Raw genomic sequence first — 19,963 nt, forward strand, 5'->3', positions numbered from 1 at the left:
TGGCTAAACAAGCCCTTAGTAGTGGGGATGTTGATGTTGTAGTTTCAATGAGCAAGGCAGAGGCAAAAAGTCTGATATATACAGTGATGGTGCAGAGATGGCAGAAGCAGTGGAATAGAGATCATAAGGGCAGACATGTATTTGAAGTACAGAGGAAAGTCAGGGAGGGGAGGACGGCAGGAAGGGACAGAAGAGAGGAGGCTATTTTTACAAGATTAAGGGTGGGACACAGCCAGTTAAATATGACATTAAATGTGATAGGAAAGCATCCAACAGGAAAGTGTGATTATTGCCAGGAAACAGAGTCCGTGGAGTATGTATTGCTACAGTGTGGGCAGTATCAGAGGGAAAGAGAGAGGATGAGATCTAGTATGAGGGAGAAGGGGATACAGGAAATTAGTTTAAAGAGTATATTGAGTAGAACGTCATTAGATATAGTCTCAAATATTTTGTTACCTTTTTTAAGAGCAACGTGGCTGGCAGGTAGGATTTAGTTTCTCCTTCTCTGGCCCACACTCCAGTACAGTAGGTGGCGGTAATGCACCATAACGTTGGATGCCAACCGCCGATAAACCCCATTGAAGAAGAAGAAGAAGAAGAAGAAGGATGTTGTGATTAACATTTGACGTCAGATCTGCGCAACCCATCGCCAACTTCTCTCCACATGTGAGATCATGTCGAAGTCCAGTGCGTACATTTAAATGTTATTTTACTTTGATAGTTTAAACATTGGAGCTAGGTTAATGTGTAACCGTTTTTCTTCTTGTTGTTGGTTTTGCAGAACAAAAGCGAGTGAAAATACTTTCCCAAGGAAAACAAAAGGTATGTTTAGCTCTCCGGAACATCTACCTGAGATAGTTAACGTTAGCAAGTAACATGCTATTCACAGTCGGACAATTTGAAATAGACTAGTGCGCTGCAAGCCAGAATGTAGAATACAACTCAATATGAATCTCACCTGCGACGCTGGTGAGTATGGCAATACACCAGTTGGTAATAGCGGCTACTAGCTAGCCTGTTGTGACCAGTGGACACGAAACTGCCAGCCAGCTGATCTCACTTTGGCATAAACTGTACAACCTTGATGCAACTTCAGAAAACCGAGTTTTTTTTACGGAAACATAACAGTAACTATTGAACTGAGAAACATAGTTAATGAACTGAGAAGGGTCTCTGCAGTCCAATATAATAATAGGTTTTCCACTCAATGTGAAGTAGGCACATTACACATTTTGTAAACTGTAACTAAGTTAACAATACTGGCCGTATCTCATGTTTAGTTTTTATTTCAATTGGAGGGCAAAGATGGACAACTGACTGACGCTCGAGAAGGGAATATAAATTCAGAGCTGTCCATTGCAAGACATCCTAAAGAGTATGGAAAACCAGAAGAAGTCCGGAAGAAAAGGGTGATCTTGATTTAAATATATTTTTTATTACAACTGTTCATCTCTGTCATGACAATAGCGCAATTCTGGTTTGAAGTTGATTTATAGGTATTTAAAATGTTGCTTTCTTTGTCATGGTCAGCTTCAAGAGCTCCAAGAAAAGCAGAGGTTGTCAAGAGAACAGGAGCTGATGAAGAGGAGGAGTCTGGACAGTTTTCAGAGAGATATTCTTCAGCGACAAAGAGAGTTTGAGCAGAGGGTAATTTAACTAGTGTGATTATAGTCTATTTGGTGAGTCAAGGAAGACCAGCTTTCCCAATGCTGTTTTTTTACTGAATGAGAGCTTGTCATGAGTGTTTTTGTGTTCTGTTTGCAGGAAACTGAAATGCAGTGTTTAGAGAAGCATGTCAATTTTGAAAATGAGAATTCAAGAAAGGCGTACTACAGGGAATTCAAAAAGGTACGTTTTCTTTCCGATTGTCTGAGTGCACGGTAACACTGCAGTATTGCACTTGAGTGATGATACCCATTTATTTACATTACATTTCTTTACAAGTAGAGCAGAGGGGTATACTACATACGTAGCTAGATGTACCAGGCTATTCTGAAATTAGCTAGCTTCAGTTAGTTTTACATACCAGCTCAGGCTTCATCTGTACTACGATGGTGGCTATTGCTCGTTTTCATTTTTGCCCGAAATGATGGCAGACTGGGCGAGGTGACTGGCTTCTACCCCTGCCGTAGTTGTGCGGCATGTAGGGATTCCGGTAAAAAAAAGTGAGCGTATTCAGAAGCTCTGCCACTGGCAAACAATACACTATCACAGTTCCTCACATGCAGCTCTTCTAACATCATATACATTATCTCTTGTCCATGCAATAAGCAATACGTGGGCAAAAGCAGTAGATAGATAAGAACACATATTATAGAACACAAGCGTGCTGTAAGGAGAAATTGCACATAATTTCTCAGTCTCCGCCGTGTCCTTCTGTACTATATAGCTGATAAAACATTCACATAGGGGTGGTAATCTTTAACTTAGTCTTCTCCAGACAGAATGCAGGTGGATGTTTAAAAACTCCACCCATCAGGCATGAATGAAGAATTGTTATTGAAGTGTTTACTGTAACTGGTATATTGCCTCTAATTGGTGTTCGATACCTCCATCTAGTGGTATCTCTTGCGCCCTACTCTTACGATCCTGTATTATTTATTCTGAGGAATTCTTCACATGGTATATGTAAAAGCAATAATTGATGATATTTCGCTGTCCGCTTTTGTATATTTTGTATATAATTTAGATCATGCATTCTATTGTACTAGGTACTGATTCATAGATTTACATTTTAGTCATTTAGCAGACGCTCTTATCCAGAGCGACTTACAGTTAGTGAGTGCATACATGTTTTTTTATTTTATACTGGCCCCCCATGGGAATCGAATCCACAACCCTGGCGTTGCAAGCGCTATTGCTCTACTTTCTTGCACAATGATTTTTTTGGGCACCATGATGTTTTAATAAATATGTTTATTTTGCGTTCAGGCCTCCGTTTTGGATTTATTCATTTTTTTTGATAGTGTGCGGGTCTCCATCTTTTCCAGTATTTTTATTTTGAATCCTATGCACCTGGAACAGACATTATTCAGTAGTAAGGACCTTAAAAGAGCGCAGATGGCCTCTTATAATTTTTGCCGAAATCAACATGAAAGAAAAGTTATCTTGCAAATTCAGCTGCTATGGTGTGGAATAGGTTGCTAGAAGTGCCGTCTTTCTTTTATTATGTATCTTTAATGCAGTCTTTGGTGTGCTTATCAATACATGCTTATCAATGCACACTGCATATTCCTATTGATAAAATAATTTTATAACGTCATAGAAAAGTTTGACTGTGCGTGAACTTTCAAATGCATCCTGTCATTACAAAAAATGTAATGTGATAGGTATTTTAATGACTATTTTTAAACACATTTGATTAATAAATATTTAATCGGTCGTATTCCTCAAACGAAGGGGACGATGCAATGTTTGCGAAAGGGAGGAATCCCATTGAATTGGTCCTCAACTCACGGCTCAGAAACTTCATTCAGGGTAAATGGAGTTAGCCGGTTAGTTGTGAAGCATTCGGTGCCATGGAAATGTACCTGGCTAAAAGGTGAGCCACTTTTGTGGTACCCGTTATCCCGAGTTGAACTCAGTTGACCAAAGTTACCTCTAACTCCTCAAACCAGGTACATAATATACCCCTCTGGTCTGCTGGAGAAGGGTACCTGTATGTAGTGCTTGTAATAATGTGTTGTATTCCCTGTTCTGTATAAAAGGTGGTTGAGGCCTCTGATGTGGTTCTGGAGGTTCTGGATGCCCGTGACCCTCTTGGCTGCCGTTGTCCTCAGGTGGAGCAGGCTGTCATTCAGAGTGGCGCTGACAAGAAAATTGTTCTAGTGCTTAACAAGATTGGTGAGCGATTAAAAGAGATTAATGAATATGCATGGCTTTATACATTAGAAAGCCTTGGTGCCAGATATCTGTAATTGACAGACATGGCTTTCCACTATACTCTTAGACCTGGTGTCCAAGGAGATTGTTGAGAAATGGATCAAGTATCTTCGCAATGAATTTCCCACTGTGGCTTTCAAAGCCTCAACCCAGCAACAGAACAAGAATTTGGTGAGTCAGACAATTCAGAACATCATATGTAGAACATGCTCAGCATCACTTACTGAAATAAATTGTTCCATTCAAGTTTCATACAATATTTCTGGTTTTACTATTAAGCAATAATGCCCACTGTACTAGATGCTAACTGAATACACTTTGTTCAGGTAGCATCTAGTAACTATACTTATGTGTTTTCCATTTGCAGAAGCGAAGCAATGTACCAGTGAACCAGGCCACCGCTGAGCTCCTGGGTAGCAGTGCCTGTGTGGGCGCGGAATGCCTGATGAAACTTTTGGGGAACTACTGCCGCAACCTAGACATTAAGACGGCCATCACTGTTGGTGTGGTGGGTGCGTACAGCATACATTTTTGTCATTCCCAACTTTTCAAACTGGCAAAGGTTGCAAAAATCTTTTTTAAAATCTTTTTCAGGCTTTCCCAATGTTGGAAAGAGCAGTCTGATAAACAGTTTGAAGCGGGCACGTGCATGCAATGTTGGAGCCACACCTGGCGTAACCAAGTAAGTACAGAGCTTGTGCCTTTATTTATGTCTAGGCCTACATGTTCGTTCCTTGCTTGTCTGACCTGTATGATGGCTTTTAGGTGCCTTCAGGAAATACACTTGGACAAGCACATCAAACTTTTAGATTGTCCTGGCATTGTCATGGCAACCTCGACGACTGACGCAGCCATGATCCTTCGGAATTGTGTAAAGATTGAGCAGCTTGTAGACCCTCTACCTCCAGTCGAAGCCATCTTAAGACGCTGCAATAAGACACAGGTATCCAAATAATCTTTAACGGCATATTAACTGCAAAGCAGTGACATATTTTTACGTCCGTGTTGTCATAGTCTTTCATTTTGTTTTCCATAGATCATGGAACACTATGGTGTTACTGACTTCCACACAGCTCTAGAGTTCCTGGCTTTGTTGGCACGGCGACAGGGCAAGTTGAGGAAGGGAGGTGTGCCTGATAATGACAAGGCGGCAAAGAGTGTCCTAATGGACTGGACAGGGTGGGTTCAAACTGCAAAAACATTTGAATACGTCTGAGGTTCTCAAAGCAACACCATCCCTTCCTAATAAAGTCACATCACTGGGGCCAAGCTACCTGCCATCCAGGACCTCTATACCAGGCGGTGTCAGAGGAAGGCCCTAAAAATTGTCGAAGACTCCAGCCACCCTAGTCATAGACTGTTCTCTCTGCTGCCTCACGGCAAGCGGTACCAGAGCGCCAAGTCTAGGTCCAAAAGGCTTCTTAACAGCTTCTACAGTGAGGGAAAAAAGTACTTGATCCCCTGCTGATTTTGTACGTTTGCCCACTGACAAAGAAATGATCAGTCTATAATTTTAATGGTAGGTTTATTTGAACAGTGAGAGACAGAATAACAACAAAAAAATCCAGAAAAACGCCAAAAATGTTAAATAAATAGATTTGCATTTTAATGAGGGAAATAAGTATTTGACCCCCTCTCAATCAGAAAGTTTTCTGGGTACCAGGTGTCTTTTATACAGGTAACGAGCTGATATTAGGAGCACACTCTTAAAGGGAGAAACACAAAATAACTGTCAGTCTCCCTCGGCCTGGGGCTCCGTGCAAGATCTCATCTCGTGGAGTTGCAATGATCATGAGAACGGTGAGGAATCAGCCCAGAACTACACGGGAGGATCTTGTCAATGATCTCAAGGCAGCTGGGACCATAGTCACCAAGAAAACAATTGGTAACACACTATGCCGTGAAGGACTGAAATCCTGCAGCGCCCGCAAGGTCCCCCTGCTCAAGAAAGTACATATACATGCCCGTCTGAAGTTTGCCAATTAACATCTGAATGATTCAGAGGAGAACTGGGTGAAAGTGTTGTGGTCAGATGAGACCAAAATTGAGCTCTTTGGCATCAACTCAACTCGCCGTGTTTGGAGGAGGAGGAATGCTCCCTATGACCCCAAGAACACCATCCCCACTGTCAAACATGGAGGTGGAAACATTATGCTTTGGGGGTGTTTTTCTGCTAAGGGGACAGGACAACTTCACCGCATCAAAGAGACGATGGTCGGGGCCATGTACCATCAAATCATGGGTGAGAACCTCCTTCCCTCAGCCAGGGCATTGAAGATGGGTCGTGGATGGGTATTCCAGCATGACAATGACCCAAAACACACGGCCAAGGCAACAAAGGAGTGGCTCAAGAAGAAGCACATTAAGGTCCTGGAGTGGCCTAGCCAGTCTCCAGACCTTAATCCCATAGAAAATCTGTGGAGGGAGCTGAAGGTTTGAGTTGCCAAACGTCAGCCTCGAAACCTTAATGACTTGGAGAAGATCTGCAAAGAGGAGTGGGACAAAATCCCTCCTGAGATATGTGCAAACCTGGTGGCGAACTACAAGAAACGTCTGACCTCTGTGATTGCCAACAAGGGTTTTGCCACCAAGTACTAAGTCATGTTTTGCAGAGGGGTCAAATACTTATTTCCCTCATTAAAATGCAAATCAATTTATAAAATTTTTGACATGTGTTTTTCTGGAATTTTGTTGTTGTTATTCTCTCACTGTTCAAATAAACCTACCATTAAAATTATAGACTGATCATTTCTTTGTCAGTTGGCAAACGCACAAAATCGGCAGGGAATCAAATACTTTTTTCCCTCACTACCCCCAAGCCATAATACTCCTGAACAGCTAATCATGGCTACCCGGACTATTTGCATTGACTCTGTACCGGTACCCCCTGTATATAGCCTCCCTACTGATATTTTCTACTTATCTCTTTTTTTACTTAACACTTTATTTTCTTCTTAAAACTGCATTGTTGGTTAAGGGCTTGTAAGTAACCATTTCACTGTAAGGTCTACACCCGTTGTATTTGGCTCATGTGGCAAATTTGATTTGACATTATTCTGTTTAATTTACGGTCTTGTAGGGGTAGGATCAGCTACTTTACACACCCCCCGGAGACGCACACTCTTCCCACTCATGTCTGTGCTGAGATTGTGGCAGAGATGGGCAAAGCTTTTGACTGGGAGGAACTGGAGAGGGGAAACCAGGAAGTGCTAGCTGGTAGGATGCGCATGCATTTTATACTTACCTAGTAATTGAAAAGTTGTATTAGGAACAAAACGTATGTGCTAAAAGTTTGTGTCTCTTGTAGTGTCTTCTTGCCCTGATGTCCAAATGGGTTTCTGCATGGCAACCTCTGGGATGACTCAGGGTGATCAAGAAGACCCACCTTGTGACCTGGAAATGGAAGGTGGAGCTTTGTATGAGGTTGAGTCCAAGGATGAAACAGAATCCATGGATGATTATCAGGACCCTGAGGTATTGCAGTGCTTTTACTTACTACAGGAACTTATCTTGTGAACTCCCCATTTTTTTTATGCCTACTGAACTAGGGCTGACCTAATTTAGTCGACTGGTCGATCGTTTGGTCGATAGGCTGTTGGTCGACCAAGATTTCTTTAGTCGAGCAGTAGCAACAACAAAAAAATTGATTGATAGATAGATATATACAGTACCAGTCAAAAGTTTGGACACACCTACTAATTCCAGGGTTTTTCTTTATTTTTACTATTTTCTACATTGTAGAATAATAATAAAGACATCAAAACTATGAAATAACACATGGAATCATGTAGGAACCAAAAAAGTGCTAAACAAATCAAAATATATCTTACATTTGAGATTCTTCAAATAGCCACCCTTTGCCTTGATGACAGCTTTGCACACTCTTGGCATTCTCTCAACCAGCTTCACCTGGAATGCTTTTCCAACAGTCTTGAAGGAGTTCCCACAAATGCTGAGCACTTGTTGGCTGCTTTTCCTTCATTCTGCCGTCCGACTCATCCCAAACCATCTCAATTGGGTTGAGGTCAGGGGATTGTGGAGGCCAGGTCATCTGATGCAGCACTCCATCACTCTGGTAAAATAGCCCATACACAGCCTGGAGGTGTGTTGGGTTATTGTCCTGTTGAAAATCAAATGATAGTCCCACTAAGCCAAAACCAGATGGGATGGCGTATTGCTGCAGAATGCTGTGGTAGCCATGCTGGTTAAGTGTGCCTTGAATTCTAAATAAATCACAGACAGTGTCACCAGCAAAGCACCACCACACCATAACACCAGCTCCTCCATGCTTTACAGTGGGAAATACACATGTGGAGATCATCCGTTCACCCACACCGCATCTCACAAAGACTGCATCCATAATGCAATGTGATTTTAGTCCCGTCCTCTGATAATACTAGTCCCGTGCGAGTCGACGTCCCTGTGTTTTGAGAGTGAGTTTGACAGGTGTCGCTCGCGATTTGTGCAAGAAAACTATAACTTATTCGCTGCGCATAAGATAGGCTATATGTAGGCCATTTATATGTCAACTTTCACAGTGAATGCTTTTGAGCCTATTAATGCAACCCTTGCTGTTAATAGATTGCAAAGCAGCATACAACTGAAATAATGGAAATTCAAATAATATGGCGACACTATACCAAAGATGGTTTGGTATGGTTTAGAAACGTGGGAACCAAGCTCGAGTTATCAGTGTGGCCCTATCACCTGCACATGTTGAAATACTGTATCTTCACGCCTAGAATAAAAACCTCCAGGCTTCTATCATTACTACATTTATAAAAAATTAAGAATTACGGAATCAGTTTGGGAAAAGAACGAATCCCGTCCGAATCGTCCTCTGGAATAACCAACGTTCTCTAGTAATACTAGTCCCGTGCAAATGGGTATTTGGTCACGCGTATGCGATGCATACTGTACATGTGTCACGTTGAGGGAATAGTGCGGGATTTCGGTAATGAAACTTTTCAGTCAAAAATGGCTGAAATGTATGTATGTTGCAGCTTCAGAAACAGGGACAGCGTGATAAACACTGATGTTCTGTGGTGGTCGCTGCAGTAGGGAGGCGAGAGAGACAGCGGGTGCTAGTCACAGTCACTCGCTGTCTTTGTCTATTTTTTCTTTTGTTTTTTCACAGCGCAGCAAGTCTGAGCCCGGCCTGGCACAATCAAATCGGACTCCCTCTAGTCCTTTGTGTGTCTTAATTATTTAATCAAACAGTGTGCTTAAAGCATCAGACAAGCTCAGTGAATATAGTTGATTAGATTAAAACACACAGGATGTGTCAATATATATGGAAAAATACACGTTTTAAAATTTCAACAGGTGGAGACATTACCGTGAAATGCTTACTTACAGCCCTTAACCAACAATGCATTTATTTCTTAATAAAAAAAGTAAAATAAAACAACAACAAAAAAGTGTTGAGAAAAAAAGAGCAGAAGTAAGATAAAATAACAATAGAGAGGCTATATACAGGGGGGTACCGGTGCAGAGTCAATGTGGGGGGGCACCGGCTAGTTGAGGTAATATGTACATGTGGGTAGAGTTAAAGTGTATGCATAAATAGTTAACAGAGTAGCAGCAGCGTAAAAAGATGGGGTGGGGGTGCAAATAGTCCGGGTAGCCATGATTAGCTGTTCAGGAGTCTTATGGCTTGGGGGTAGAAGCTGTTGAGAAGCCTTTTGGACCTAGACTTGGCGCTCCGGTACCGCTTGCCGTGCGGTAGCAGACAGAACAGTCTATGACTAGGGTGGATGGAGTCTTTGACAATTTTGAGTTCCTTCCTCTGACACCGCCTGGTATAGAGGTCCTGGATGGCAGGAAGCTTGGCCCCAGTGATGTACTGGGCCGTATACACTACCCTCTGTAGTGCCCTGTGGTCGGAGGCCGAGCAGTTGCCATACCAGGCGGTGATGCAACCAGTCAGGATGCTCTCGATGGTGCAGCTGTAGAATGTTTTAAGGAGCTGAGGACCCATGCCAAATCTTTTCAGTCTCCTGAGGGGGAATAGGCTTTGTCGTGCCCTCTTCACGACTGTCTTGGTGTGTTTGGACCATGATAGTTCGTTGGTGATGTGGACAACAAGGAACTTGAATCTCTCAACCTGTTCCACTACAGCCCCGTCGATGAGAATGGGGGCATGCTCAGTCCTCTTTTTTTTCCTGTAGTCCACAATCATCTCCTTTGTCTTGGTCACGTTGAGGGAGAGGTTGTTATCCTGGTACCACACGGCCAGGTCTCTGACCTCCTCCCTATAGGCTGTCTCATCGTTGTCGGTGATCAGGCCTACCACTGTTGTGCCGTCGGCAAACTTAATGATGGTGTTGGAATCGTGCCTGGCCATGCAGTCATGGGTGAACAGGGAGTACAGGAGGGGACTGAGCACGCACCCCTGAGGGGCCCCCGTGTTGAGGATCAGCGTGGCAGATGTGTTGTTACCTACCCTTACCACCTGGGGGCGGCCCGTCAGGAAGTCCAGGATCCAGTTGCAGAGGGAGGTATTTAGTCCCAGGATCCTTAGCTTAGTGATGAGCTTTGAGGGCACTATGGTGTTGAACGGTGAGCTGTAGTCAATGAATAGCATTCTCACGTAGGTGTTCCTCTTGTCCAGGTGGGAAAGGGCAGTGTGGAGTGCAATAGAGATTGCATCATCTGTGGATCTGTTGGGGCGGTATGCAAATTGGAGTGGGTCTAGGGTTTCTCGGATAATGGTGTTGATGTGAGCCATGACCAGCCTTTCAAAGCACTTTTTACATTTTTATATTTTTAGTCATTTAGCAGACGCTCTTATCCAGAGCGACTTACAGTTAGTGAGTGCATACATTCTTTAATTTTTTTCATACTGGCCCCCCGTGGGAATCGAACCCACAACCCTGGCGTTGCAAACGCCATGCTCTACCAACTGAGCTACAGTTGGCTACAGACGTCAGTGCTACTGGTCGGTAGTAATTTAGGCAGGTTATCTTAGTGTCCTTGGGCACGGGGACTATGGTGGTCTGCTTGCCATACCAAACCAGCACATGGTCGGAGTACACGTCCTGGTAATCCGTCTGGCCCTGCGGCCTTGTGAATGTTGACCTGCTTAAAAGTCTTACTCACATCGGCTACGGAGAGCGTGATCACATAGTCATCCGGAACAGCTGGTGCTCTCATGCATGCTTCAGTGTTGCTTGCCTCGACGCGAGCATAGAAGTGGTTTAGCTCGTCTGGTAGGCTTGTGTCACTGGGCAGCTCGCGGCTGTGCTTCCCTTTTGTAGTCTGTAATAGTTTTCAAGCCCTGCCACATCCGACGAGCGTCAGAGCCGGTGTAGTACGATTCAATCTTAGTCCTGTATTGACTCTTTGCCTGTTTGATGGTTCGTCGGAGGGCATAGCGGGATTTCTTATAAGTGTCCGGGTTAGAGTCCCGCTCCTTGAATGCGGCAGCTCTACCCTTTAGCTCAGTGTGGATGTTGCCTGTAATCCATGGCTTCTGGTTGGGATATGTACGTACGGTCACTGTGGGGACGACGTCATCGACGCACTTATTGATGAAGCCAGTGACTGATGTGGTGTACTCCTCAATGCTATCTGAAGAATCCCGGAACATGTTCGTCTGTGCTAGCAAAACAGTCCTGTAGCTTAGCATCTGCGTCATCTGGCCACTTTTTTATTAACCAAGTCACTGGTGCTTCCTGCTTTAGTTTTTGCTTATAAGCAGGAATCAGGAGGATAGAGTTATGGTCAGATTTGCCAAATTGAGGGCGAGGGAGAGCTTTGTATGCGTCTCTGTGTGAAGTAAAGGTGGTCTAGAGTTTTTTTTTTTTTCCTCTGGTTGCACATTTAACATTCTGGTAGAAATTAGGTAGAACGGATTTAAGTTTCCCTTCATTAAAGTCCCCGGCCACTAGGAGTGCTGCCTCTGGATGAGCGTTTTCCTGTTTAGTTATGGCCTTGTGACGCTTGGTCACAAGATGTATTTTTTGTCGGGGACAGCCCTATACTGAACACAACCCAGATGACCATGTATTGTTTCATTTTTACAGTAGTATTATGACTTGGGCTGGGGCCCACTTCAAAGTCCTTTGATGAATTGAATCGTATTATAAACTGGATGATTCGAGCCCTGAATGCTTATTGGCTGAAAGCTGTGGTATATGAGACCGTATACCACGGGTATGACAAATCTATTTTTACTGTTCGAATTACATTTGTAACCAGTTTATAATAGCAATAAGGCACCTTGGGAGTTTGTTATGGCCAATATACCACGGCTAAGGGCTGTATCCTAAGAACAGCCCTTAGCCATGGTATATTGGCCATTTACCACACCCCCTCTGGCCTTAGTGGTTAAATATATCTTTGTCTCTTTCACACAAGTTTGGATCTATGACTGTGGAGATAAAAGCGCAAAGGGCAAAGACTGGTGGTTCAGCTGATGCTGCTGCCCCCAAGGCTGTGGATTTAAAGGATATCTTGAATGTAGACCCTCTTCAGCAGGGCCAAGCACTCATGGCTGCTGGGAAGAAAAGGAAGAAACAACAGAAAAGAGCTGGTATATCTTATGTTCTAACACTAACATTTTGTTGGGTAAATCCTTGGTTTGTAGATCACGTGACAATCCTATTTTGTTACTTTGAGGTTAACTTGGATATATTTATTTTTATTACTACTGTAATTGATAGGTTTATCTGTGAGTTTATCCAATTTCTCATTTTTATTTTCAGACAGAATTGCTACCAAACTCTCAGACAGCCTGACTACAGCAATGAACTTCGCATTTTCAGATGGATGAAAAATAAAAGGTAATCTAAGACGAGGTGTTTTTTTATTATATATCTGTTCAGTCGATATTGTCATAACCCTACTCACAACATCCCCTAGTGGTAGCATGACGTTCAATTCAGTATAAACATTTACATATCAAGACTTGAGTACAGATAATTAAGACTTGTTGGTATATCAAAGGCAGAAATCACAGTAGCCATGTGAACTCAAACCTCACCGGCATATCTAAAGCTTGTGTCTTGAGGTCATGCATACAGTATATATGGTCCTAATATTTTTGACCAACCTTTTACTTGCCGATACTTTCTTCATTCTCGATTTGGAAGGAACCTATGTCATATGAACTCCTGTTTCTTGCAGGTGGAACTTGGATAAATTACAGGCTAAGACTGGACAGAGAGAGAGGCCTATGCATTAATCTTATATTTCTCCAATGCCAAATCAGGAAGAGCGGCCACATTTTTTCTTGTCACCGTGGTCCCGGTTCCATTGATTTCATTACAAATATTGATGTGATTAATTTGCGCATCCTATTGATTGCAGTAGAACAAGCTAATCAATTCCAGTCTTGAGTGAGCACCTGTTAAATATTGGTCCGTGAGCAGTTTACGTCTACATAAGAAGACCCCCCTAAGGCACGACCACGCCTTCGAGGAGTCGCTACACAACACAGGATGCAGTTAGCAAACCTTAGAGCTGGGAAGGACCTGAGCTTTCCCTATTGTTGTCAGTCTTTGTGACCCACAGGTAGTACTGAACCTACAGAGTACTCAAATGTTGAAACAAAAGGGCCTACAACCAACTGTAAATAAGGGAAGTTTGTTTGGAAAACAAACTTGTGAGAAACCATATTAGAGTGTTTATTGTACTTTTGGAATGGTTTTAGATATATTCACTCCAAATTTGCATACCTACATGAGGGTAGATATCCAGGAAGACGTATGGACTACCCTGGTGTAAAGTTTATCAAGTCATTCCGATTACACAGATCAGGTAACTTTAAAGGTTTATTTTGAGAAACAAGAATACAAGGTAATCTCTGTAACCTTCTCAAACAAAAGCACAGTGTAAGGAAAACATTCTAGTATGGTACTGAACTGATATCACCCAGACAATGGAAAAAATAACCAACTAGTTATCACCAAATTGAATATTTGTCCTAATTGGGAACCAAATTAAGAATTAAAGTGAAGTCATGGAATGTGTTCAACTGTTATATAAACATACTTGGTAATGAATAAATAGAAGTGAAATGGTAGCAGTTGTGTGTTGTAAGATGCAGGAGTTTTTGGATTAAAGTATTTAGCAGTCTGAATTTGGAGCGGTCGCCATGGTACTGCTGGACTGTAAATCAGGGGTGTCAAACGTCCGGCCCGCAAACGGGTTTAATCCGGCCCGCGAGATGATTTAAAAAAAAAAAAAAATGTGTAAAGTATAAAAATGCGCTGCAATTTTTCAATAAAATAAACTGCTGTTCCAATTGCGTCCACTTGATGGCGCAATAGCAATTGTGTTAAGCAAGCAAACTGTTTATACCGGGGCAGAGCAAGTAGGTCAAGCACGTGCAGCCAATGAGCTACTTTGTTTTGCCCGCGATATTTATTACGGCTTCTACTTTTAACATTATGTGCTTTGGCACCCTCATTGCCCCAATATGTCTCTGTCAAAAAAGAGAAAAGTGGACGCAGAGTGCAGAGTGTTCCAAGAAAAATGGTCATCCTATTTATTCATGGAATTGAATGGGAAAGCTGTATGTTTGGTGTGTTCAGAGCATGTTGCAGTGCTGAAAGAATATAACCTTCGTCGCCACTATGTGAGTCTTCATGCCGACAAATATGACAACTTTCAAGGACAGCGGAGATGAGAGAAGGTGAATGAACTGTTGGCGGGTCTGAAGAAACAGCAGTCTGTGTTTACTCACAGCCGAGACATCAGTGACGCTGCAGTGAAAGCTAGCTACCTCATTGCTAATGAAATCGCAGTGGCTTCAAAACCATTTAGTGAGGGTGAATTTGTAAAAACATGCATGCTGAGATTGTGTGCCCTGAAAAGCGGCAGGCTTTTGCAAATATCAGCCTGACAAGAAACACAGTTGCAGACAGGATTTCCGATCTTTCAGTGGATTTGGACAGCCAGTTGAAGCAAAAAGTAAAGTCATTTATTGCGTTTTCGGGTTGCAATTGATGAAAGCACGGACATTACAGATGTTGCACAACTGGCCATTTTCATCCGCGGAGTTGATGACACATTGACCGTCACCGAGGAGTTCGTGGAGTTGGTGCCGATGACAGATACAACGACAGCAGCTGATATTTTTACCGCACTCGTCGGCGTGCTGGACAGGGTCGGAGTGGACTGGTCCCGCGCTGTCAGCCTGGCTACAGATGGTGCGCCCTCAATGATTGGGAAAAAAGCAGGCGTTGTGACAAAGTTCAGAGAGAAAGTGCAATCTGCAAATGGAGGACGTGATTTTTTTTGACTTTTCACTGTATTTTGCACCAGGAGGCTTTGTGTTGCAAGTCATTAAAGATGGATAACGTCATGAAGGTGGTCATCCAAACTGTTAATTTCATCCGATCCAGAAGCCTGAATCACCGTCAGTTTGACAGCCTTCTCAGAGAGAAAGACCACATCTATGGCCTGCCATACCACACTGAGGTAAGATGGTTAAGCCGAGGTGCTGTGCTGAGGCGTTTCTTTGATTTACGAGAAGAAATTGAACAGTTCATGGAAGAAAAGGGCAAACCAGTGTTAGAATTTCATTCCGCAGAATGGATGCAGGACCTTGCATTTATGGTGGATGTTACAGAGCACCTGAATAACTTGAACAAACCGCTGCAAGGGCGCAACAAAGTTGTCACGCAGTATTATGACAGCATACGTTCTTTCAAGTTGAAGCTGTCATTGTGGGAGACGCAACTTGCCGGTGGTGATGCAGCTCACTTCCCCTGTCTGAAAAATGTGTGCGCGACCCAACATGTGGTTCAAAGATAAATAACGGGACTGTTACGGGAGTTTGAGCAACACTTTCAGATTTATGTTTATATGTTTTTATGTTGATGTGCTATTGTTTTTATTTTATTTGTATATTTAACCTATTCTTGACTCTGTGGTTCTTGCACTTGTTTGGGGAACAGGATTTCATTCTTTTTTATCTACATTTCTGCCTGAGAAATGACACCCTGATATAGTTCTGTGATATACTTCTGTGAATCACTGAGGCATTGTGTGTTTGTGTTCTTTGTCCTCAGAACTTCCAAATAACTTGAGGTGTTTTATGATTAATAGTGATGCTGTGCTTTTGGACACTGTCCTCAGGCTCCAGCTTTATGTTTATATGTTTTTATGTTGATGTGCTATTGTTTTTAATTTATTTTATTTGTATATTTAACCTATTCTTGACTCTGTGGTTCTTGCACTTGTTTGGGGAACAGGATTTCATTATTTTTATCTACATTTCTGCCTGAGAAATGACACCCTGATATAGTTCTGTGATCTGTGAAACAGTTCTGTTAATCACTGAGGCATTGTGTGTTTGTGTGTTCTTTTTCTTTAGAATTTTCAAATAAACTTGACGTGTTTTATGATTAATAGTGATGTTGTGCTTGTACTATTTTGGACACACTGTCCTCAGGCTCCAGCTTTATGTTGTATGTTGATCGTATTAAAACAAAGAAAACAATCTGAAGTTGTTGTTTTTAAGTTATATATACCATGATTTTTCCGGTCCGGCCCACTTGGGAATAGATTTTCCTCCATGTGGCCCCTGAGCTAAAATGAGTTTGACACCCCTGCTGTAAATGGTAGAACAGTTGTCCATGTTATAGGCTTTGATGGCGCTGCCTCCTTCCATCCTGCTCACTCATCTGTCCGGGCCCTGACCGCAGCACTTCCTCTCAAGGTAAGTGGCCATCTCCAGGCAATTCAGGCTGGTGCACTTGGGTGCTGTCCTCAGTCTGGGGATGTCTGGAGTTCTTGGGATGGCCTTACGCAATTCCATGATCATTCCAAGTAGGTGGGACAACACCTGCTCCAGTACCTCTCCCTTTTCATCAAAAGACAGCTCATTACATTTAGCCTGTAATGATAAGAACAAAGCAACAGTACATTTCAGAATGCAGTGTAGTATGATTTGAATGTTGTGAAACGTGTGAACAGAACCAAAGGTGAAAGATTCACTAACCAGTTCGAAAGGTCTTCCTCTCCAATTATTTCCACAGCAGATGAGGACTGTGCTCTTAAACTGGAATCCTACAGAAAAAATACATGTAAACAAAACTGTTAGGAATGTCCTGTGTTGTAATGTTCAGTAGTCCTACATGGTCTATTACATTTACGCCATTTAGCAGACGCTCTTATCCAGAGCGACTTACAAATAGGCTATAGGCCTAACTGATAATGATTTATGCAAAAGGCACAAGTATCGCACTTCCACAATCAATACATATCTTGATAACCAATGTATTTAGCCAAGCACTTTCGATTTGGCTGCTGGGGGGCAATGAGACCCCAGCTCTGCTAAAACCATTGACAGAACTGTGAGGGTAGCCTATCCATTTGGCATTTAGCTAGCCAGCTAAAGAAACAAGTCATTTAGCTTGCTTCAGCAGAGATTGACATCAGCAAATCCTCATCCTAGTGAAGTTGTCAGTCGGACTACTGTCATCACCACTATAGATGGCAAGCAAATCAAACAATACGCTATATATACAAAAGTATGTGGACACCCCTTCAAATGATTGGATTCTGCTATTTCAGCCACATAAAATCAAGCACACAGCCATGCAATCGCCATAGACAAACATTGGCAGTAGAATGGCCTTACTGAAGAGCTCAGTGAATTTCAACGTGGCACCGTCATACACTACATGACCAAAAGTATGTGGACAACTGCTCGTCATACATCTCATTCCAAAATCATGGACATTAATATGGAGTTGGTCTCCCCCCTTTGCTCCTATAACAGCCTCCACTCTTCTGGGAATGCTTTCCCACTAGAACATTGCTGCGGGGACTTGCCTCCATTCAGCCACAAGAGCATTAGTGAGGTCTGGCACTGATGTTGGGCGATTAGGCCTGGCTCGCAGTCTGCGTTCCAATTCATCCCAAAGGTGTTCGATGGGGTTGAGGTCAGGGCTTTGTGCAGGCCAGTCAAGTCCTTTCACACTGAGCTTTGTGCAGGGGGGCATTGTCATGCTGAAACAGGAAAGGTCCTTCCCCAAACTTGCCACATTTGGAAGCACGGAATCGTCTAGAATGTCATTGTATGCTGTAGTGTTAAGATTTCCTTTCACTGAAACTAAACTCCTCCTCCACCCAACTTTACAGTTGGCACTATGCATTGGGGCAGGTAGCGTTGTCCTGGCATCCGCCAAACCCAGATTTGTCAGTTGGACTCCCAGATGGTGAGGTGTGATTAATCACTCCAGAGAACGTGTTTCCACTGCTCCAGAGTCCAATGGCAGCGAGCTTTACACCACTCCAGCCGACAGTTGGCATTGCGCATGGTGATCTTAGGCTTCTGTGCGGCTGCTCGGCCATGGAAAGCCATTTCAAGAAGCTCCTGACTAACAGGTATTGTGTGGCCTACCACTTCGCGGCTGAGCTGTTGTTGCTCCTAGACGTTTCAACTTCACAATAACAGCACTTACAGTTGACTGGAGCAGCTCTAGCAGGGCAGACATTTCACGAACTGATTTATTGGAAAGGTGGCATCCTAGACTATATTAAACTGATGGATTTGTCGATGATCAACTTCAATTTACTGGCACTATGAAGAATAGCTTAACCATACTCATTGATAGCCTATTATATACTTTAGGTGAATTTACGAGACATTGCTAGATACAGACTACCAAGATTTAGTTTATGCGCACGGTTCTGACTGTCTCTGCCTGGCCCGATCCCCTCTCCCTCGCCTGCTCCTCTTTTTCTTCTCTATGAAAAACGCTAGTGTGTCTTCGGTCTGTTACGTGAAGAATAGCTCAGCCTACTCATTGATAGCCCCTACTTTAGTGCAGTTGCACGAGACATTGTATGCCAAGAAATTGCGAAATACAGCATTGCTATATTCTACATATTTTGATTACCGATGCACAGTTCTAACATTCTACATATTTTGATTACCGATGCACAGTTCTAACAGTCTGCCTAGTGGCCGACGATCGCTCTGTTTTTGCTGTGAAAAACGCGAGATTTTATATTCTCGAAGGACACTATATTCCCTCAGATTACAGAGATCCACAAATAATTCGAAAACAAACCCAATTTTGATAAACTCCCTTATCTACTGGGTGAAAAACCACAGTGTGCCATCACAGCAGCAATATGTGTGACTTGTTGCCACAAGAAAAGGGCAACCCGTAAAGAACATTTACAATTACGTCATTTAGCAGACGCTCTTATCCAGAGCGATTTACAGTTAGTGAGTGCATACATTTTTATTATTTTTTCATTATTATTTTTTCATACTGGCCCCCGTGGGAATCGAACCCACAACCCTGGCATTGCAAACGCCATGCTCTACCAACTGAGATAAATCCCTGCCGGCCATTCCCTCCCCTACCCTGGACGGCGCTGGGCCAATTGTGCGTCGCCCACGGGTCTCCCGGTCGCGGCCGGCTACCGACGATTCCTTTGACCTCATGGCCTTAGACCACTGCGCCACTCGGGAGACTTGTAAGAACAAACACCATTGTAAGTACAATCCATATTTATTTATTTTCCCATTTGTACTTTAACTATTTGCACATTGTTACAACACTGTATATATAGATAACATGACGTTTGAAATGTCTTTATTCTTTTGGAACTTTTGTGAGTGAAATGTTTACTGTTAATATTTGTTTATTTCTCTTTTGTTTACTATCTACTTCACTTGCTTTGGCAATGTTAACATACGTTTCCCATGCCAAAAAAAACCTTCAATTGAAATTGAATTGACTATGGAAAATAGTTTCCTCCGTTGCAAAAATACTGAATCTTAGGAGTCGATTGAAGCGTGACACCCAGAAATGGGAGTAGACGGGCAAGGAGTCGAGGAATCGATTATTTTGGAGTGAACTCCCCACCACTATTAGTTGCTGGCATACGGGCTCGTGCAGAAGCATCACTGTTGTTGTGATGCTTGAACTCCGTTGTTTCTAGTTTTTTTTTAGTATTCCGCAATTAGCACATTTATTAGTTAGATACTGTATCTAGCTCGCCAGAATTCTACATTTCACGCTAAATGCAGACATGACCGGGAACACGAATTGTCCAGTTAGTTATTTTGACTACTTCCTGCCCCCCCCCCACCCACCCCCCCCACCCA

General features: G+C 42.8%; 1 protein-coding gene across 2 annotated transcripts; it reads left to right on the top strand.

The window, feature by feature from the left end:
* The first annotated feature begins 611 nt into the window (after positions 1-611).
* On the top strand, positions 612-13,909 carry LOC121578255 (guanine nucleotide-binding protein-like 3-like protein). 2 transcript variants are annotated; one of them, XM_041892476.1, is made up of 16 exons: positions 612-687; positions 782-822; positions 1,299-1,409; positions 1,531-1,647; positions 1,765-1,848; positions 3,708-3,843; positions 3,950-4,053; positions 4,250-4,394; positions 4,477-4,564; positions 4,648-4,825; positions 4,919-5,061; positions 6,962-7,098; positions 7,190-7,356; positions 12,244-12,418; positions 12,591-12,668; positions 13,012-13,909. In XM_041892476.1, exons 1-15 carry the CDS (start codon positions 675-677, stop codon positions 12,656-12,658), a joined length of 1,707 nt encoding a protein of 568 aa, XP_041748410.1. In that variant the 5' UTR covers positions 612-674; the 3' UTR covers positions 12,659-12,668; positions 13,012-13,909. The 2 variants fall into 2 exon arrangements, with proteins under 2 accessions (XP_041748410.1, XP_041748411.1); XM_041892477.1 differs by having other exon boundaries at positions 627-666.
* The last annotated feature ends 6,054 nt before the right edge of the window (positions 13,910-19,963 follow it).

This window comes from Coregonus clupeaformis, chromosome 12 (genome assembly GCF_020615455.1).
Source record: "Coregonus clupeaformis isolate EN_2021a chromosome 12, ASM2061545v1, whole genome shotgun sequence".
Taxonomy (NCBI): Eukaryota; Metazoa; Chordata; class Actinopteri; order Salmoniformes; family Salmonidae; genus Coregonus; species Coregonus clupeaformis.